At 42.3% G+C, this 21,210-nt stretch overlaps 3 protein-coding genes across 3 annotated transcripts; 1 reads left to right on the top strand and 2 right to left on the bottom strand.

Annotated features, from left to right (window-relative positions):
* Positions 1–139: 139 nt before the first annotated feature.
* Positions 140–4,838, bottom strand: mrpl38 (mitochondrial ribosomal protein L38). Its single transcript, XM_035146761.2, has 9 exons — positions 4,729–4,838; positions 3,804–3,992; positions 3,563–3,694; positions 3,223–3,425; positions 2,481–2,553; positions 2,298–2,343; positions 1,541–1,699; positions 516–652; positions 140–370 (listed from the first exon to the last, which is right to left on the bottom strand). The coding sequence occupies exons 1-9, from the start codon at positions 4,811–4,813 to the stop codon at positions 234–236; spliced, it is 1,161 nt and encodes a 386-aa protein (XP_035002652.1). The 5' UTR covers positions 4,814–4,838; the 3' UTR covers positions 140–233.
* A 565-nt stretch (positions 4,839–5,403) lies between these two features.
* trim65 (tripartite motif containing 65) lies at positions 5,404–13,535 on the top strand. Its single transcript, XM_035145881.2, has 8 exons — positions 5,404–5,479; positions 6,650–7,100; positions 7,217–7,312; positions 8,315–8,545; positions 9,316–9,484; positions 9,587–9,676; positions 9,908–10,125; positions 11,480–13,535. Exons 2-8 carry the CDS (start codon positions 6,672–6,674, stop codon positions 11,786–11,788), a joined length of 1,542 nt encoding a protein of 513 aa, XP_035001772.1. The 5' UTR covers positions 5,404–5,479; positions 6,650–6,671; the 3' UTR covers positions 11,789–13,535.
* Positions 13,483–19,689, bottom strand: wbp2 (WW domain binding protein 2). The gene is made up of 8 exons (XM_035145882.2): positions 19,444–19,689; positions 17,656–17,764; positions 17,049–17,184; positions 16,829–16,921; positions 16,583–16,729; positions 16,368–16,490; positions 15,449–15,525; positions 13,483–14,798 (listed from the first exon to the last, which is right to left on the bottom strand). The coding sequence occupies exons 1-8, from the start codon at positions 19,500–19,502 to the stop codon at positions 14,751–14,753; spliced, it is 792 nt and encodes a 263-aa protein (XP_035001773.1). The 5' UTR covers positions 19,503–19,689; the 3' UTR covers positions 13,483–14,750.
* Between the last annotated feature and the right edge of the window lie 1,521 nt (positions 19,690–21,210).

The following is a 21,210-nucleotide window of genomic DNA, read 5'->3' as shown; positions in this document are numbered from 1 at the left end:
AGAATCAAGATTCAAACTGGGAACCTTCTTGCTGTAAGGCGACACTGCTAACCACCACACCGCCCATCACTATATTGATTTGTATTAAACAGGACCAGAAACACAACGTTCTTGACAGAGAAAAATCCTATAACTTCACGACAGTTGAAAAATGCTTTATTATTATTATACATAAATATACCAAACATAACTCCACATTTGGAAGGAAATATGTTGCGTATGTGTTGTCATCATCAGTATATTCCATAGGTGTGCTCCTTTCCATCTCTGTATCGGTCCAAGTAGCGTAGCGGCTGCCCATGAGGGAATTTGACCTGTGGAGGGTGGTACACTGGAGGCCGGATGAACTCGAACACTGGCTCCTTCATGTCTGCAGGGAGCGAACAAGACGGCATTATCAATAGACTCAAAAGTTTTTTTTTAACCACAAATTCTGGGGATAGAGCAAAGAAGCGTACATCTGCCATGACCCAACACTCAGTGTGCGTGTGACTGCGCGCATTAGCATGACTCACTCAGTGTGTTGTGGAAGGTGTTGGAGACAGATTCATCCCACTGGCACTGGAAGAAGGCCAGGCCTGCAGGCGTCATATTGTCCTGATGCTTTCTGTAGAAATCCACCGTCTTGAATGTTCGATCCACCAGAGAATAGCTGGCAAGGAGAGGCAATACATACTGAGTGTATTGTTTCTATGCCAGACATGAACTCACACGATATAATGTCTGTTACGGAGTTCCTCTGTCCAATGGTGATTAAAAAAAAAAACATTGCCTGCAGCTTTATTAATTTATTCTTAACCTTACGACAAAGGTAAGCTAGAGAATTCCCCTTTAACTGCTTTCAGACATGCACTAAACTCCAGGTAATCTCCTGACTTTATCCAGATCTGTTAGTTTTTTCCTGCCAGCCCCCTGAGAAAAACTCAGGAGAATGTCCAAGCGAGCCCAGAAGAGAATATAGCAGGATAATGTCCAGAGAGTCACCACCAGCAAGTGGGAGTGTAAACGATGCTTCTAACACGCAACAAACGCAAAACTTGAAAAAGAGAAGCCATGAACGTACAAGCTGCTGTAGATGTCAACTTGGAAAGACAACGAAGAAGAAGTCGCTGTCTGTATCTAAAGAGACACTATGTAACTTTTACTGCATAAGCGCCCTCTGCAGCCACAGGTGGTGATTAATTCTGTTGGGCTCAATGTCTTGGTGAGTAAATGGCTTTGAAGTCGAGAACAACAAAGCCTATCTGTCTGTTGAGCCCCATCTGAGGACCGGACTCTGACGACTGAAGCTGTGTCTGAGTCAGGTCCACACGTTCAGGGTGAGGAGTGGGAATGAAAGAGGAAACATTCTCTCTATTCCAGTTAGTGACCCATCAAACTAGTTTTAAAGCTGCTATATTAAAGTAAAACAGTTTCATAGTGTTTTGCGTTAATATACACAGACATGAAAGTGATCCAAATATATGCAGATGATCTCATTTCAAACACAAAAATACTAAGGACACCATCTTCCTCTCTGTGTGCTGATTGAACTTCTCACCATGGCGACGTCCTGTCGTCCTCGCTGAAGTTGACTGGCCCCTCCTGCTTGAAGAGGACGTAAATGTAGCGGTGGAAGCCTGTTCCTCTGGCAGGGAATGGGGGCAGGTAGTGGCACAGCTCCTCTCCAGCCTGCACTGCTCCGCCCGGTATGTTCCCCCTACACACACACAAACACGCAAGCACACAACCCGAACTTTTTAAATATCACCGCATTTATCATAGAACCCCAAATTGCCCGACATAGAAACGTACTGCCCATGGAGGCACTGTATAAATGTGAATGGGTGAATAGCAGCAAGACTAGAAAAGCTCTATATAAATACAGACCATTTATCATTATTGTAACAACTTCATGTTATAGCCATCTGTATGTATGCCCAATGTGTCACTTTTGTTTCTCTGCTTACTTGTTTCTTGTCACATTATTTCATAAAAAGAGAGGGAAAAAGTACAAGATGGCAGCACCCATATCCAAGATATTTTGTCTTAATTTTTGTGCAATGGGAGGAAGTGGAGCCGCATCGTCCAACTTTATATTCAGTCTATGCAACAGACATACAAGAGGAGAGTCACATCACCAACCCAGCCATAGAAAGATCTGTGAAGTGGCATGTTGGAATACCACTATAGGTGGGACGCAAAAATGTTGCTTAAAAATAAAAGCCCTATTTTTAAGAAAGTTGACCCAAATGCTAATGATCCACAAACAGTGAACCCATCCACCAATGCATTGGAAAATGTTAGAAAATACTTACACTAGCCAATGGACGTATTCTGCCTCATTATCCAGAAGATGCTCATCTAAAAAAGTATAGAGATAATTTACCACAGTCAGTAAATGCTGATAATCCATGAGGAAGTAAATACCGTAGTAAAAACGTATTTTGTGAAACCGTGCCTCCCATGGAAGCTGATGTTATCATCTAAACCAGCCTGACCTGGACATGTGAGCAGAAGGGTCCACAGGGATCCTTCCTCCGCATCAAAGCTGATCTGAGGCGCAGATGCTGCCTAGACAGGAAAGAAAGAGGAAACAACAGAATCAGAGACACATGAATATAATAAAATACAGATACAGAACATAGAGAGGTAATGTGTTAGAAGAGGCAAAGAGAAAGTTAAACTTCAGCTGGCCTTGACCCTGAGGCTACATCCATACTACCACATGTTCACATCAATTCTTCAATTCGCTCAAACAGAGAAGTTTGGAAACTCTGCCAGTCCTGTTTTAGTTGTAAAGCGCTGGGGCTAGGTTTTAGTCTGAGCGGGCAGAAAAGGAGATGTTTGGAAACGATGATGAAGACACTTAAAACCGCTTGCTGATTGGGTCTTTATGATCACGACGTAGCCTTCACTGATTTGTCAGGCTTCTTTCACATGAGCCTTCAGGAAGAAAACAACCAGACTCAGCCTCGGCTACCAGTGTAGAACGTGACATGGATAATCAATTACAAGCGTCGCGGACCCTATTGTCATTGCTAACAGCTGTTGTGCATTTAATTCTGAATTTTACAATGATGCAACTACAACTGCATGCCCGTGTTCATGAGTGATCCCGTGATATATGTTTTCAGGTGAGTTAGTATGGACGGGGATTAAAATTGATAATGAGCAAAAATGCTTGTGTGGACAGAGATTGGTTTAGTTTAACACTGTTTAAGTTTCAGTCCTCTAACGTACTTCCATTGGTGTCAGCCGATTCCCATAATGAACTTGGGTGCTGTCCTCCTGGCTATAGGAGATTTTGAGCGACACTTGAGGTAGAAAATAGGCCATGGGGAAGAGATCTCTGAAGACGCCATAGTGTTCTGCTAGTCTCTTTATCTGAAATGGACCACTGGTCTTCTCCCAGGTTTCCTGAACTCGATCCAGAGGGATCTTAACTGCGGAGGGTAAACAGAATAAAGAAAAGTTAACCAATTTATCTTAACTGCGGTGGGTAAACAGAATAAAGAAAAGTTAACCAATTTATTTACTTACTAATTAAAAACATAATTGGTGAGAATACATGTGAGCTTACAAGTGCGCAGACGTGAAGCCCTCTCCAGCTCAGCATTCTTCTTGTTGTCCTTGATCACCTGCTTTCGCTCCCTCACTTCTTTGATCCTGCAGGGTCGATAGAATGGAAGACCAATGTCCACTAGTTCTGCACCTGCAACCAAACAAAACGCCTTGACACTGTGAAGATGAAGAGGTTTGAACTGCCACAAATTAACACCCCTGAGGATTCACAGGCAACAGATTCCTCCTCGATTTCTCACCGTGATCAGGATCGGCTTTTTCCACGTAGCCCTTGTAAGTCTTCCACCAGACAGATTTGTTCTTTGCCTCCTCAGCTTGTCTCAGGTAGCGAGTGTAGCTGCGATACTTCTCCGTCGACTCCAGGTTTTCAATGTCGATCTCGTCATGTGGCATCGGACCAAGTGGAGGTATCCGTTTGCAAAGGAATGCTGTCATGTTGGAAACAGTTACATGTAAAAACCCATTTGTCACACCTGTGCATTACCACCGTTTTAGAGATTTAAATTCAAGTTTAAATGTATTTGTTTAGTTCATCTACACACAGTCACAATAACAGTGGGTTCTATTATCAGATGAATTCGTATATTTACAGTTTTGCAACTTGGCTTATTCACTTCATCATTTTCTTATTTCTATTTAGATTTTACACGTTTGTATTTTTGTAATGTAATGTATATTTCATTTTCTGCTTGGCTTTGATATTTCTTATATGTATTTACTTATAAGTGTGTGTGTGTGTGTGTGTGTAACTGTATACATGTGCGTGTGGTCCAGGCATTACTACTGTTGTGGGGACGTGTTTACACAGTAACATTATGGGGGACTTGTTTATTTAAATTATAACATTTAGCTCTCCCTCTAACAAAACGGGGGAACCAAAAACTAAACATTAGTTCTAATGTCAACGATAATTGATATAGGAGACGGACAATGATATCCAAGCTGCCTCTCTTATCTTATCCTTGAGAAACAGCAGTTAAATATAATAAACACGTTAAATGTTTACATTTTTCTATGGGTTTGGGGACAAGCCTCTCTGCAGGATATGGCCGCATGTAACGCTGGTAAAATGACATACACACACTTCTAATGCAAAACTGAAGCCCGGGTGCGAACTTCCTGAAGTTAAACCCAGTGTAAATTAATCAAATATTGTTACAATACCTGTTGTGACAAACGTCCTGGCATTATTGACCCCTAAATCTGTCCCGGTCCTTAACGCAGTGGAGCAAACTGTGCGCAGCGCCATCTTGGAATGAGGGTTTTTTCCAGAATGTACGGTGGCTGATGGGAGTCAAACGAGTCCATTCACTTTGATTGGTTATTGCGATGCTGACTGGCACTAACAAACAATTACCTTAAAAAGTATTAGAATGATATTTTAACTTTCACCAGTAAAATCATATTGTCACACACATCACATCACACATTTGGTTTTTATTTTAGCGTTGAAGTTTATTGAGGGCCATTCAAAGATTATTCTCCACATATTTGATATTAGTCATTTTCATATTCAAAATAAAAAACCTTGAAAAACCAAACAGGACCTGGAAATGAGGGGAAAGAAGTAAAATTAGATTAAATAAAAATAAAAAAACGAATAAATAGATGTAAAGGGAGAAGTAGGACACCTTGTATGGTTAGAAAGCATTTCATCCGCTTGTTTACTTCACGTGACATCAGTAAAAACAAATGACAAACTGAATTCATTGATTGAAATAACCCAGGCAACATCGGTGTTTTCCCGTTGTTCTGCTGTATTACGTGGTTATATATGTTCCCGTGTGTGCTTTCAGTTTCCCCCCACTGTACGTGAATGCGCCATGTTTTTGCGTGTGTCGTCATCAGGGAAGCTTCATCTGACGGTTTTCATTATTCTCAGTCAGATGCTCTGCGCCAATGAAGCTTTGACGTGGTAAGAGAACAACACTGTGTGTGTGTGTCTGTGTGTGTGTGTGTGTGTGTGTTGTGTGTCTGTGTCGTTAGTGAAACTGTGCGTTAATTCACTCGGTAATAACGAGACCGGTCGTGAAACGTGAACCAGTGTTTGTCCCTCAGAGCCCGAGCTAACGTGAGCTGACCTGACTCCAGGCTAACGTTAGCTTCTGCCTCCACCCAACTTCATGTGGGGGAGCTAACGCTACATCTAGCCAGAGCTTTGTATTAATGCTTTGTTATTCGAACAAAAAATACAGCAAATTGTATTTTGCTTCCTTTTCTTTGCCGTTTTTTTCATGAACAATTACTACATACAAGCTTAAAAGTATGACACTAACACCTTAATACTAAATAATAAAAGTATTTATTAATAATAATAATAATAATAATATTTATGATGATAATACTAATCTCATGTGCAATCCCTTACACTGTATATGCTCATAGTTTATATATATATATATATATATATATATATATATATAAACACAACAAATTTCCCCATTGTAGTACTAATAAAATACTATCTTATCTAATCAGAGGCAAGTTCCAGGACATGACATACTGATGTGTTCACGTAATTCTTTATTATAATTTTAATAACAATCATAATACAAATAATGCATTTTAGTAATGGGTACCTTTCAAGGACACCTTACAGATATGAAACAATCAAAAACAGCGAAATATCAAGATGTGTTCCCTGATGTGTTCCTCTGGGCCTATAGCAGCATAACTATGAGCTGGTGCCAGACAGACCTGAGCCGTCTCTAACCATAAGCTTTGTCAAAAATGAGGGCTCATATAGGGCATGGTCAGACAGAATAAACGAGGTGGGTTCTGAGGCAAGATGTCACCGGTGACTTGTGGGAGAAAATGTCAGAGACGAGGGGCTGTACAGCTGAAGGCTGCAGACCCCAGAGAGGATAAGTGGGCAGGAAGGTAAATCTGAGAAATCTTGTAATCGTTGCAATTTTGGACAGGTAGCCAGTGTAGTGGTCTGGGGTGCTGTGTTCTGCTGATGATCCGGGCAGCTGCATTCCGGACCAGTTGAAGTTTATAGAGAAGCTGATGGGGAAGGCCAGAAAGTAGAGAGTTGCAATATCACATCATGACCAGCGTCTTTATTTTTCCTTTTTTCTCACAGAGGTCTCAGATCTTCTTTGACGATGGAGTCTCAGAACTCAAGCCTAAACTGTGCCATATGCCTGGAGCGTTTCCAATTCCCTGTGACCATCCCCTGCGGACACACCTTCTGTAAGAAGTGCATAACCACCCACTGGGACACCAAAAGCAAGGCCAACATCGGACCTCAGTGCCCCATGTGCAACAAGGAGTTTAACACCAGGCCCATCCTCAAGCGTAACGTGTCCCTGTCGGTCCTGACTGAGGCTGCGAACAGTGGCGGCCCGTCCTGCAGGGAGTCACCCATGAGGGGACACGAAGGGGTCAGAGCCATGCTGCTGTGTGATCGCCATAAAAAGCCTCTGGTTTATTATTGCAGGCAGGATAAAATGTCTGTGTGCTGCGAGTGTGGTATCGCAGAATGTGCGGCCCATGAGAAGGTCTTGTTGGAGACAGAAAGGGAAAATCAAGAGGTATAGTAACACAATGGCAACACGTGTGCTTAGAGTGAAATGAAGAGTCAGTCCAGTTGTAAAACTGATCGTAACTATTTAAAGGCTGTTATCTCAGTCTGATGTTTTCCTTACAGATGCTGCTGGAGATGAAGAATAAGGAAGTGGGGAAACTCATCGAAGAGACACAGAACTGTATAAAGGACTTGACTGAGCACATCGATCAAGCAAAGGTCAGCTCCACATATAAGCCTGTCTTTATGACCCTGTTCTGACCTGGTAGTAACATCCGTCCTGAGATCCAATCACACATGGTCAGCGCTAAGTTGATTTTTGCTGGACTCCAATGATCTCGGGCCAAACCTTAACAATATGATTAGCACAGTTTTTGTCCTTCACAGACCAGCCGTTAAAACCAACACAAAAACGAAAGTGTTTAAAGACTTTGGACAAAAGTTGCATGAAACCAAACCAGACATCAAGAGTTTAGCTTCCTCAACAAGTGTATTCTCGGGTTTCCCCACTTGAATATGTATTCAGTGTTTGCATCAAATTTAAGTTGTGATTTCCTTGGTACGATTTGCACCTCTTCGTTGTATATGATGCTAGCTGTAGGATTGACACTGCTCTCTCTGAAATCTCTAATCAGTATTTTTGAGCTTCTCAGTGTACATACGTTGATTTGTTTGTAGCCACAATATCAACACTAGATCACCACCTATTGAATGATACTTTTCTTTTAATACCAGGTGTGAACACAGGTAGTTAACACTGACCATGTGATCGAAAGGCTTCACTATGCTTTAAACAAACTGGCTTAATCAAGGCCAAAGAGAGGGGGAGGTTTACAGAGGAAAAAAATGCACAGCCGTTTGGGTTCTACTTTTTATACCAATAATCTCACAGAAAAATCCTGCTTCACCCCTCAGAGTTCAGATGAAGTTGAAAATCCAGACTGTTTTTCAAGCAGTATTTACTGTCAGTAACAGATCACTCCCTGCAGCTGCCTCACAGTTAAAGCCAACTTTAATGGAAATCAGGCCATTGATTATTCTCCCTGCATGCACACATAAGTTGTAGTGAACTTGCAACAAATGTTCTGGTATTAGCTGACAAAGCTGCAGCTCCAAAACCAGCTCTGATGTATTATTTGTAGTTAGATAAAAGGAAATATTCACCACATGTTCCCGAATTTAACAGAGCAGATGTGTGATTCTGTGTTTCCCCTCTAACAGGTGACTCTTGAACAGACTTCGACCTGGGTCAATGCCAAGTTCTCCACCCTGATGAAAATCCTGGCTGAGAAGCAGGAGGCCACAGAGCTCTTTATCGATGAGCAGAGAGAGGCCACCATCACCGAGGCGGAGGCGCGGTTGGCTGAACTGGAGGAGCATTCCCACAGACTCAAAGAGAGCCAGGACCAGATAGCAGCTGTAAACAACCTCTCTGATACGGAGCTCATCAAGGTTTGAGCTGCTCTCTTTGTACTTCTGCAAAGACCGAGCATTTAGTCAGTGTGCATGAGGTGTGTGTGTGAACGCAAATGTCAGAGGGAGAGCCTCCAGAGTTTCTGCAGACTTTCTGCAACTGCCCCCCTTGTAAAAAGTCTGCAGAAAGTCCAGAAAAGTCGATGTGAGAACACAGCAGGAGAGTGTGGGGGGGGGTTGATGATGCTTCTAAAATGTAACAGACACTAACATGAAAAAAAGGTAGAAGACGTTAAGAGAGTTTGTGGTGATCAAGACCGATGCCGGTGTCGATAAGCTGTAAACAAAATCATGTGGTCCCTGCAACAGAATTAATATGTGTCTGCTTGCTGCACCACCTCTCACCTGAATCCTGCAGAGGATTTGTTGCTGTTGTAAAGGCGCCTGAGCAGAGAACCTCAGGCTGTGTTGTGCATGTGTGACAGTCAAACTGCGGGGAAAGTCCGGAGCCAGAATAACCAGAAAGTAGAAGAAAATGTTCCACTTTAAAAAGTTTTTGCTTTGAGTCACTTATAGGACAAGAGAATGTGTGTGTTATCAGTGCAGCCAATATTTTAAAATACCAAAATGAAGATAGAGAAAATGTAGATATTTGATGGATGTGATGTGATAATGTGTCTTGGATATTGTTGCTGTAGGTATAACAGATGTGTGGGTAGTGATGAAGCAAATAAAGGCCTCATATGACCCAGCAAACAAATAAAGTATGTCAAGCTCCTCCTTGAAATGTTCTCTGTATCTCTCCACAGGAATCCATGCTTCTAGAAGTTCCACGTTTGAAGGTCATCCCCACAGATGTAACACCCAACCTTCAAGATCGCTTAAACTGCGTCACCGACATCCTGTCCCGCGTCTCCAAGCTGGTGTCTGAGGACCTGGACAAAGCAGTGAGCACCGCAGTGGCTCAGGACAAAGATGGTAACCTGCCTTCTCGAATGAGGGAGGAAGTTAGTTTCATTTACCAGCAGTTTATTTTTCAGTTTTAGCTCTTGTGTTCTCATTCTCATCACTGGTCGCCAGGTTCTCCTCAGGATAAGAGGCCTGTCGGAGCTGTGGTTCCCAGTCCAGCTGCTCCGTGCCACCCTGGTGGGAATGAGGGCCTCAGCGCGTGTAAGTCTTATCTGATGTTTTTTGTTCAAACTGTTTACCCTCTTACAAGTCATTTGCAGAAGTTGGGCAGTGAAACAAGCTTCTGGGATTGGATTTAGTTGCAAGTAGTTAAAAATAAGGACAGCGAAGGTCACACTGTGTCCCGGTTTTGGTCCTCCTGAGATAAGAGGTTGGAAAAGAAGTATCTTTGGATTTTGTTAGATCTCAGTCTGTACTTCTTTGTCATTACAGACCGATGCTCTCTGACCTTTGACCCCCGCACGGCCAACGGGCACCTGTTTCTGTCTCAGGAGAACCGGAGGGCGGAGCACCTGACGTCTGGGCCCCGGCCCGTGCCGGTTCACGAGTCCCGCTTTGATTACACCTGGCAGGTGCTCTGCTTTCAGGGCTTCACCCACGGGCAGCACTACTGGGAACTGGAGGTGTCCAAGCCCTGGGCCTACCTCGGGGTAAAGACATGTTCTGTACCGACCTACTGTATTGTTTGTGTACTGTTTTGAGAGCGGATCATTAATACTGGGACTGAAACTCAGGAAAATGAATTAACACAGTATCTGAAAATAACATTCTCTAACTAACATTTTGCAGCAATGTAAACACAACTGAGAGTCTACACATTCGAACAGCTCTGTGATATCCTCAAAATGACAATGCTATAATATACAGTATGTTGTTCAATAGGTACAGTGTTTCCCAATTTGACCATCTTCATTTAGCATCGTAGCACCAAAGTGCAGCTGAAGCAGATGGTAACATTGTCTGGTTTGCAAGCATTGCAACTATATCCAGAAGTTGCTATTGTTCGACTTGAATCTGGCCAAAATCAGACACACTAACTGAACAACACGCCAATTTTTCTTTTGATAGTCAGCACTGACCAAAATACAATTCTGTAGAGGAAAGGAAAACTACAGACTAGTGCTGCTGGGTGATCATTCAGTTTTATTATTGAGGTACAATTGTGTATTATTGTGATAATCCTCTTACAAAAATCAGTTGTTAATATTCATTATTCCGAGAAGTATTGTGTGGGGTGTCTTGAAATGTTGTTCAGACCTTCTTGGTCCCTGCAGAAATAATTGTACCAACTAGAATGACGCTCAGTAGAGCACATGCTTCCACCAATTAAGTCCCCTTTTGAAACCACATTTTAATTCACTAGATCCAGATCTTTATTTGCATCGGCACCGAATTTCACACACTCATAAATGTCAGTCCCCTAAACATGACCGATTTTTTTTCATCAAGATCCATGAAATATTCCCTGAGAAATCCAAAGTGTTGAAAAATGCCTTATCTCACAATCTTATAGAAAGTGAAAAGAAATTCCTGGATCGGCCCCTGGTCCAGGAATTAAGAATTTAATGGGTTCTTCCCTGACCCACACCACATCCCTCCACCCAGTTTAATCCTGTGAACAAACAAACCAACAAATACAGATAAAAACATAATCTCCTTAGCGGAGGTAGCTGGAGCCTGACAAGTCAAATTTGTCCGACATGATCTTTTCACACACATTTATTTTGCAGTGTAAACAATGAAGAAAAGATGTGCATTTGTGTTTACACTTTAATGTAAAAAAAATATATATATTTTCTTAATTCAAGACAATCTTAGAAATTATTGCTAATTTTTGTTTTCTAATATATACTGTATATTGGGCATATATTCTTTTAATCCCCAATTTCGAATAGCATCCAAAAATCCACATTGATCGGCCTCTAGTAGTGACATACGTGATTAAGTGTTAGGAACTTGCTCAGCCACCCTACACACAACTTCCCCCCCCCCGTCTCTCATCAGGTGACATACGAGGCCATCCCCAGGAAGGAGAAAGGCAAGCGGTGCATGGTGGGTATGAACGAACTTTCCTGGAGCCTGCAGCTGGACGAGCATCAGCTCAGCGCCTGGCACAACAGCCGGAAGGAGATCCTGGTGGGCCACTCGCAGCACAGGCGCATCGGCATGCTGCTGGATTACGAGGCAGGGACGCTCACCTACTACGGGGACGGTCAGACCAGGCTGCACGCCTTCCACTGTGCCTTCACCAGGGAGCTGTTCCCCGCCTGCTGGATAGGAGAGGGGGTCAGCATCACCCTGTGCTCCACATGAGCGTACATGTATGGAGACGTGAAGACGGGAGCTCAGTGATAAGAAGCACTATCAAACATGGCCACTATCGGACTCAACAGAGAGGATCACGGTTAACCATTTAGGAGTTTTTTTTGTCTTTTCACAGTGACTGCCTTTATACATTGTTTTTAGCAGAAGTGACTGTGAGGGGCTTTCTCCCCCAAACTCTAAAGGCCCACAGGGTTTTAGTCTAACGACGGCACTACTTCATTCTCTGTTCTTTCTTCATAGCATGTAGTAAATAAGTTCCAGGTTTAGATAGACGTCTACTCTCAGGTAGAGACGAAGCATCTCCTTCACTCAGTGAGTCAGATCACTGGAGTTTAATTTTGAACAAGGGAATTTATTACTGGAGTTGGGAAAGACACATTCACACATACAAAAAGTCTGCACAGCAAAACAAGTATTAGAAAAAGAAAAGGCCGTTTTTGTAATGCGATGAGAAGCCATCTGTTCACACTATCATCCAAAATCTGGCAGTTTTCCTGGTACTTCATTTTATTTTGAAACTTCTTATTTTTAAAGTTCAGGTCAATAATGTTGTAATATTACATGAATAAAGACGTAATTAATAAGAAAGGCACAATTTTACAAGGATATAGTCATATTATAAAAATAAGGATTTACATTTTTTGCTCGCTGGAATTCCACCTCTGGAACATACAGTCTATGCTCTGGATCCAAAATCTTGAGCTAATCTCAAATTTCTCCTCCACAAAAAAGGCAACTTCCTCCAAGTCTTTGCAATTCTTTCTTCAGAATAGGCTAAATTTCTTGCACAATCTTTTCAAGCTCCTGTTGAGCAAGTATTTGGTTATTTGTGAAATCCATACTGAAGTATGACTTAACAAGATGCTTCATATTCCTCATTTTAATGCAGGCGAGAGGCAGATCTTCCGATATCCCTGCTCTAAAACCACACGTAGCCTAAAATTACAGCTTTATTCTTGTAATCTCAGATTAGATTTCCTCTCTAAATTGCTGTTATATTTATTGTCGTGCACTCATCATTTTTCAGATTCTTTTTTTCTTCCTTATCGTTTCATCTCTTGGCAGACTTCAATAAACGCAAAGATGTGAGCCAGTTTATATTATAATGGAGTCAGTGCATACAGGACAATAACGCTACAGAGAACCTGCTTCATTTAATTTTCCTGTTAAATCTCCTCTCATGTGCTGTAGGTGATGTAAGAGAAACCAAAATGCATAGAACTGTCCATCTTTACTGTAAATGTAAAGCCGCATTATGTTGGGATCTGATCATTAATGCACAAACTAATTGCCCTGCCTGAACTGTGTGAAACCTGTGATGCTGATTGAGTGGTGATGAAATCTGCTGTTTCAACGGAGTCTTTTTTTAAATTTTTTTTTTTATCGTGAGCACATTGAAATCCTAGCTGGGACTTTTGGACTCAAAGGTACTCGAGGCTCAGGACGTCCTGCACCATACTTTGAGAAACTGCTGTGGATTTGCACAAGTTGGCGAAAGTGCAGACGGGGACTACTGACTGAGGAGGAGCAACAAAAAAAAAAGCACATTTCCGGGCCGATTTGGCCGAATGACATTAAAAAAACAAGTCCTCCTGCTGACTCTGGAACATGTTACATTTGCTCGTGCACTAAAGTGGATTACCATCAGCGTGTGATCGCAACAAAGACAAAAGACAGCTGTGTTCCACATGAATCAAGATCCATTTAATAAAATGCAATCCAATGCACACATTCATCAGTTGAGGTCATGCTTTTTCTTATTTGAGCCATTTCACATGAATTATTCAATAAATTAGTTTGAAATAAATACAGAGGTTTATTATTATTTTACACACAGCCATGACAGAGCGAACAGGAGCCCGATGCATAGCATTCTGAAAGTGCAAATAATCAGCCACGGATGTGCCACAGATAGTTTATAGATTAATGACCACAGAGGAAGGAAGAGTCGACGCTCAGAGATCAGGCTGACCTCAAATGTTTCACAACCACAGAAAGAATAAACATCCTCTAATGGTCCTGTTAGGATGGTGAAAACGCATGTTAGACGAATGACAGGTGAAGCAGGTTGGCGGTGGGTCTGACGAAACAGGAAGTGATATCACTGGGTGACTGCTCTGCTCTTGCACATAAGAGATAATCCCTCCTGGCGGTTTGTCCCTCCCGGTCCTGGCCGCCCTCGCTCTCCGCTCTAATCCAGGATCAGATCTTCACTGCTCTAATCTGTGTGGCTACTCTCATCCACTAAAACACATCAAAGTGGACCAGGCCGCCCTGCGAGCCGCTGGCTTTACAAACACTAGTTTTTCCTCTACGTTAGTGTTCTTGAGAAAAATATCTCACTTTTAAAAGTCTACATATTAAAAGCCTGTACACACAAATGATAGAAAAATAAAAGACTGCATTCAGCTTGACTCTGGATAGGTTAGCAAAGAAACATCATTCGGTTCAGTTTAGTTCAATAAACAGTCAGAGAAGATTCAAAATGAGCTGAATCCAGAGTTTAGAGTGGCGGCAATGATTCTTGTGACACTTACAAGGCAATAAATGCTAAAATAGCAGGTCAGGTCACAAAGTGTTTCTCAACTACATTGAAAAAAGTCCCAAAATCCAGACCGTCTTTGGCCTGAACAAACTTCTACTGGTCTCCCTCGTGGTGCTACTAATACTTGTCCCAATCTCAATGCTTCTGAGAAGAAAGAAGCTCATGAATAAATCTAAATTATTAAGGAATGTGAAAGGTTTAGGCTGAGGTGAGAAAAGCAATGGAATGAGAGATGGGTAAGACCAAAGACGATGAATCGGAAGGAGACTCGGAAGACGAGAGGGAGGAGAGAGAGGATGTTAAAAAATTTTACTTTGGCCTTTTTGATGCCAAGTTAATAGAAGGGGAACCAAAGTGATCGAGAAGGAGAAATGAGAAACAGGGTGAGGGTGCGATCGAGCAGGTCTACTGGTTCTTCTTGTCCTCTGGGGGGGAGTAGGGAGGAGGCTTGTCCTACGGAGAGAAGGGAAAATCTCATTTGGAGACAACAGAACCACAGAGTAAGCCACTGTGAGCATGTTTAAGCTTGTATGAGCTTTTCACACACATGTCACCACAGACACCATGAAAACAAATGGTACTTGTTTGTTAGTTTGTGCTTTGGAGGTGTTTTGTCCAGGTGCTGAACTTTAAACATTTCTATTCTGGGAATTTCTATTCAAAAATACCTTGGTGCGAAGGCTAAAATAATTATTTAAAAGGTATTGTTAAAGTTTTTACAAGTGTTACTGGTGAAAAACGAAGGAGCCAGTGGGCGGATCGTTTTTGGGCCAACCTATCCCAGGATTTATTGGGCGCCAGAGTCGAAGCCAACTATGAGGTTTGCAGCTCAGAGTAATCAAAGCTAACAATGCTATAGTAAGGGCAGAAAAGCTGGTGACACAAATGAAAAATCCAAATGAAATTTATAGTCCTTCAAATGGACTTAACTTTCAAATGCCCTTGTAAAAAGAAGATAATCAATAACCCACAGCCTCTGATTAAAAGATAAACAACACTTATTTGCTCCTATTTGACCTTTGTTTAAAAAAAAAAGCAGCCTTGGACCGATATGTCTGAGAACTGGTGGATAAATCAGTCAAGAGCGATGGAGAACAACTTACATGTGGCAGGTACACATGTGTGGGAGGCAGCGTGGCACTGCCAGCGCTCGCTGCTGCCTCTGCTGCTTTAGCCTCCGCTGAGAGAGAGAGAGAGAGAGAGAGAGAGAGAGAGAGAGAGAGAGAGAGAGAGAGAGAGAGAGAGAGAGAGAGAGAGAGAGAGAGAGAGGGTTTTAATTAAACATAGTATACCATAATCAAGCCTGAAATGCCATGGGTGCAGTAAGACAGAGGGAAAGAGGAGTGCAGACAAAATGAAAGTGAGCTTTTTCTACCACCCCTTCACTGGTTTGCTCATTGTATCAGTTTGTTTAGTTGATATCTCCGTGACAACTAAAACAATATCCACTGTGTTCCACTGCTATGACAAACATTGATAGCTCCCGTGACCAATTCCATATTTTTTTATTCTAAATGAATAAAAATCAGCAACTTGGACAAACATTTTAAAATATCAATATCGTCATATTTTCACAGCCTCAATAAAAATAAATGAATGTTGAAAGTGAATTACTCATTACAGGTGAATTAATGCATAACTGTCACCTAAACTGAAATTGTACCTGTTTTGTTATATTGCATTGCTGAGTATGATCTGGCCTTTCTATGATTTGCTAATTTTGCATTTATATTTTATTAAGCACCTTGAAACTCTGGTTTTAAAAGGTGCTATATAAATATATATATATATTATATTATATTATCTCAAAAGCTAAAGAAGATGAAATATTTGCAAAAATGTAATCAGTCTAAGAATTTAAAAATGTATGTTAATTGTAATTTTTTTAATTTAAAAAAGAGTTTAAACTCTTTTTTAAATTACCTATAGTAACTCATTTTTCATTTTGAGTCAGTGTGACCAGTGCAGTGACACCTCAAGTGGGCTGGAGCCGATCTGTTCAGATCAGTCAGAGCCTCTCACCTGCTGCTGAGGAGGGAAGGTCTGGGTCGTGAGGCGGCTGCTGGCCCAGAGGAGCAGAATATGGAGGTGGAGGTATGTAGCCGGCGGAGGCATCAAACGCTGGAGGGCTGGGGTAGAATCCACCTGAGCAGCACCAACACAGAAATGAGAATTAGCAGGGGGGCTGTGAACACATGGAGATCTCTCTTAAGGGCTGCATAAATTACAGCTTCTACCTGGAGGAGGAGGGTTGGGATAGGAGTAACCAGGTGGAGGGGCAGACGGGTACATCCCGTTAGCGGGGGGAGGAGGGCAGGCGTAGGCACCGTTGGCCATGTAGGGGCATCCGCCGAAGTCAGAAGTCACTGGCTGACCTCTGGATGCTGAGAAACACGTGACATGAGGAGACGTCAAGTGAAGAAACAACAGGAGAAAATACCGCAGACGTTTATGATGCTGTTAGAGTTGGTTTGTCATCGTACCCTGAGCTGCCACCTGCAGCATGTACTGGCCAAACTCTATTGCTCCTCCAGCAGCAAAGACAAACTTGAAAGTAGCACTGCCCTCCCAGCCACCTGTAAGTGAAATAATAATACAATAAGGAATCTGTTGTACTTAATGTGTAGTCAACAAACTAACATTTAGACAATAGGGTGTGTTAATGCACCACTATAACCTAGGTTACACAACTCGTATGCCTACCTCCAGGCTCTGCGTTGACAGTGCCCTTAATGTAATTGGCTCCCAGTACGGGTTGCTTGACCTCGCAGCCCTTCATTAGGTAGAAGGGCATCATGAAAGACTGCAGAGCATCACGGCCTTTAGCCAAAAAGATCACCTGAGGGGAAACGGTGGAAAATAACATCATCTCAACGTTCACATGAACTTCAAACGCAGCCTCCACTTTCCCCTACCTCAACCTCTGCAGGTTGTTACCTCCATCAAGGAGAGTATGTTTTAATCCCAGTCTATATGTTTGTTGCTCTGGCCCCAAGTCTATCTCACAACAACTGCTTTCATCCCCCTCTTCTCGTCTAAAAACTAAAGAGGACCAAGCTTTCTCTGTTGCTCAGGAATAGTCTCCAATCCCACTATTGACAATTTTAAATGTAATCGGTTGTCTCTCTTTTTATCTCATTAACTTTTATCTTATGTGTCTTCAATTGCATCTTCCCCCCGCACTGTCTTTACTTTCTCTTTATCCATTGTTTTTCCTTTGCCATGTTTGTAAAGCCCTTTGGCTCGACTCATTTTGTTTGTGCTGAACCTGATTCAACAGAGAATAAGACATCTGGCTCTTGTCTCTCACCCTGTATGGAGTTAGGTAGATGCTGCCCTTCTTGCTCTTTCTGAAGGCTTCGGGCAGCCTGTCCGCGTCACAGAAAACCAGCTCCACGTTGTCATAGTTCATCAACAGGCTGAGGACAAAAATGGACATGAGAGAACAGGAAAGAACAATTTGATCAGGGAATTTCCCCCCCCCCAAGAGGTACGATAAAATATAATATTTCTATTTCTATTTCATTTTCAGTGTACAAACGTTACATGTACTTAGATTGGGTTTATGTTTGATTTCTAATTCTACCTTAATGAGATCAATTGTGCAACTATCCCATCACTAAACATGGCCCGTCACTTACTGTCAGTAAACAGTGGAAGGATTAGGTTTACATGCTATCCAGTGACAGAGCTTACTACTGGTTCTGGGTCAGCTGTAATAGGTTTATTTCTTTACACTTTAATGTATCATGTAAACTGCAGTGACTCAGTCAATTTCCCACAGTTAGTTGTGGTGAGTTAGTTGGTCCTTTAAAAGCATGAAATGCTGCTGGTCTGACCATAGCTAGGACCTGCTAGTGCTAGCATCCACTGTTATTGACAATTATTGATATTATGTCCTGACTCTCAGACATTTGAATTCGACGTTTGCACTCAACCCTCTCTTCTCCGATCTGCTCGTTTTGTGTTATTTTATGTATCATCACCTGACATCAGATTTGTTTACCTATGGCTGTATTGTTCTTACATGTACATACTTTGTTCATCATGGTTGTGTGGCTATTGAATGGACATCTGGTGTATTTATCTACGGTTTCATTTGTACCCGCATCACAAGACTCTTTCATTGTTAAAAAGCTTATTTACCCTTCCTTCTTTAATGTTAATGTTGCACATTTGATATGGTGTTGGTGCTATATTATCATTTTAGTAGGAGACATGTATTGCACTTCTGTCTGTCCTGGGAGCAAGATGAGGTTTCTATGTTTTTATTTATCCTCTGCTTTTTATAGCAGAGGATATTGCACCTTGTTAAGCCCTAGGAGGCAAAATGTGATTTGTGAATATGGGTTGTACAACTAAAATTTAATTTAATGATTATTCCTTGTAAATGAATATATGATTTAAATATTAAACTTCACTTTGTATTTATAACAGTTTCAGCACATTTTAATACCAGAGCAAAATGTTCACAACATGTGCTTGTGCAATTTTAAATATAGAAAATAGAAAAAAATTGGAAACAAAAATTAAATAGAAAAATAGAAAATACTATAGGAAAATAAATGTTAATGAACAAAACACAACAGAAGAGGCCTGTGAGCAGGTGTTGAGACATTAAGCAACGCAGCAATAAATACTGACACATTCTCTTGATTCAATAACATAATGCACCGACACGTTAAATCCACTACGGAGTTTGAATCACGTAGACATTTGTGCAATCGTGTGAAACCTGGTGATATAACAGGTTGAAGGCCATGTTTGAGTCCCACGCCCGGTTCCGACTGGACAGACGTCACATTGAATGTAGCCCCACTTCGTGTACATTTAATATCGTCTTCTACGATATCGCCCTCGTTGGTCGGACTTGTGCGTGACAAGCGATAAAAGCACCAGACTGTAGTGAACCGGGTGTGCGGGGCTAACCGTGAGATCGTGCTGCGTGTATTAGGAAAAGCTGCCATGAATATAAAGCATCTATCGACGAGTAAAGAAACATGTCGACTTTGCTGTGACGTCCTCCGTGTGGAACCTGTCGGGCTGTGGTTGAACCGTTAGCCGCTAGCTAGCACCTCGCAGTCGCAGCTAGCGTTACCTCTCACTGTTGTTGATGATGACTCCGCCGGACTCCGACTGGTTCTGGTTCAGACTCATGTCGTCGGCCCTCCCTCCTCGCTCCCCACAGACGTGAAAGAGGAATGAAAGCGACGGGGTCGAGTTCCCTGCGTGATGAACCGTATCTCCAGGCCTGTGCGATGCCTCCTCCGGGGCCTGTGGCTCTCAACATTCGTTTCGGTACCTCGCTATGGGACACGCCCTCCGCGCTGTCACCCAGAAGCAGCCTTCCACTCCGCCAGTCCTGACTGGCAGGCGGACTGGTCTGTCACTGGAGGAGGGACTTCCTCCGAGTATAATACACCCGACGTCACATCCTCACCTCAGTCCAAACCCTCTCCTCGCTTTTAGAAGCATCATCTCAGACGGAGCTAACGGGGCTAGCACACTGTTCATACAACGAGCTAACCACACCTGAACGCTGCATAGCTTCCTGAGTTAAGTAGCTAGCCACTCTTTCCACCTTTAACCGAAAGAGATGGCAACCACGGACCCTGCTCCTGTCCTTCACCATGGACGAGAGCAAGGCACCGCCGAGGCTGTGCACATGCGGGAACAAGATCAGGGGGCAGATACCCACTACTGTCAGTTCGACACGTGCCTCGGGCTGGAGCACGCCCGAGAATCGCTAGCATCCCCGGGCACCGGGCTAGCTTGTTAGCGGTGGATCTTATGATGGGGGCAGCCGTCCACAGGAGTTAGCGGAGGGCACCCAGAGAAACACCATCCCTCGGGAGCCAGCTGGGGGGGATCAGCTCGACGCCGTAGCACCGCTCGGAAAGAGGCGCGTTACCTAGTGCGCTTCTTCCAGTGGGGGGGCGGTTTCAGCCAGACGCCTGTTTCCCTCCCCGCGGAAGATGTTCTGTTCCAAGGGGCTTGTTCCAGACCCCACAAAAGTCGTGCAGAGGCTGTGCATAAACACCCACCAGACCCCTGTCCCCTGTGTGAACTGTGCAATAACATATATTTATACACAACGATATTTACCCGACCCGATCCCTGTGACTCCTGCTTGTAAATAGTGCAGAGGAAAAGTGCTTCTTTATGTCTTCAATAAGACAAGACAATACATATTTGTATCAGTATTTCAGGCTTTTTGTAAATAAGTGTTAGTGTTTAAGCTATATTAATTGTTTTGTTCTGAGCAACTTTATTGTACATTTTAACAAGAAATAAACCCTGAAAGCAAAACTGTAAGTGTTTAGTGGTTGATTCTTGTCGTGTCTTTGCAGCTTTTTTAAATGTGCATTTTAAGGGTTTGGAACTGAATGGAGGAAGAAATACCATTTGTTTTCAGTAACAAGCTGAAGCAATATAAATTCTGTGTATGTTAAATTCTGTAGACTAATGTAGACTACAACGTGCCATAAAATCTTTACACACTCAGCTCTTGTTTTTAAGTTTCAACATCAGGTTTTTAAATGTGGTGGAAATTCTTGGTGAGAGAAATTAAAGGAACTCTCAGATCGAACTGTCTTTTGTGAATTTATTGTAGCAGGAAATAAAACAGAGAATATAACAAAAGAGTATAATCGAGAAATTATCAGAATCTATCAGAGTCTATATTCAGCTGAATAGGAGAAAGTTCACTCCTCCGGATATTTATGATATTCTGATCATACCACTATCGTCAGAAAAGGACATGGAAATTAAAGTTAAAAAGAGAGCTGAGTCAATTGAATAAGTAGTTTCTGTATTTTTTTGTTGATATCCATGGGTTAATGTATAATAAGAAAAATATTCATTA

The sequence above is a fragment of the Hippoglossus stenolepis genome, chromosome 21 (genome assembly GCF_022539355.2).
Source record: "Hippoglossus stenolepis isolate QCI-W04-F060 chromosome 21, HSTE1.2, whole genome shotgun sequence".
Lineage (NCBI taxonomy): Eukaryota > Metazoa > Chordata > Actinopteri > Pleuronectiformes > Pleuronectidae > Hippoglossus > Hippoglossus stenolepis.
The sequence above is the reverse complement of the archived record's forward strand: the minus strand, read 5'-3'. Positions and strand labels throughout refer to the sequence as shown.

What these genes read in the sequence shown, in the direction of transcription:
- mrpl38 (XM_035146761.2), bottom strand. Translation starts at nt 4,813, where the DNA reads ATGGCGCTGCGCACAGTTTGCTCCACTGCGTTAAGGACCGGGACAGAT. An exon ending in AAAAGCCGATCCTGATCACG is followed by an intron (nt 3,695 to 3,803) that starts GTGAGAAATCGA and finishes GTTTGGTTGCAG; the next exon opens with GTGCAGAACTAGTGGACATT. An exon ending in ATCGGCTGACACCAATGGAA is followed by an intron (nt 2,554 to 3,222) that starts GTACGTTAGAGG and finishes TTTCCTGTCTAG; the next exon opens with GCAGCATCTGCGCCTCAGAT.
- trim65 (XM_035145881.2), top strand. Translation starts at nt 6,672, where the DNA reads ATGGAGTCTCAGAACTCAAGCCTAAACTGTGCCATATGCCTGGAGCGT. An exon ending in CAGAAAGGGAAAATCAAGAG is followed by an intron (nt 7,101 to 7,216) that starts GTATAGTAACAC and finishes TTTTCCTTACAG; the next exon opens with ATGCTGCTGGAGATGAAGAA. An exon ending in AGCCCTGGGCCTACCTCGGG is followed by an intron (nt 10,126 to 11,479) that starts GTAAAGACATGT and finishes GTCTCTCATCAG; the next exon opens with GTGACATACGAGGCCATCCC.
- wbp2 (XM_035145882.2), bottom strand. Translation starts at nt 19,502, where the DNA reads ATGAGTCTGAACCAGAACCAGTCGGAGTCCGGCGGAGTCATCATCAAC. An exon ending in TCTACCTAACTCCATACAGG is followed by an intron (nt 17,185 to 17,655) that starts GTGAGAGACAAG and finishes GTTTCCCCTCAG; the next exon opens with GTGATCTTTTTGGCTAAAGG. An exon ending in CACATGTGTACCTGCCACAT is followed by an intron (nt 14,799 to 15,448) that starts GTAAGTTGTTCT and finishes TTCTCTCCGTAG; the next exon opens with GACAAGCCTCCTCCCTACTC.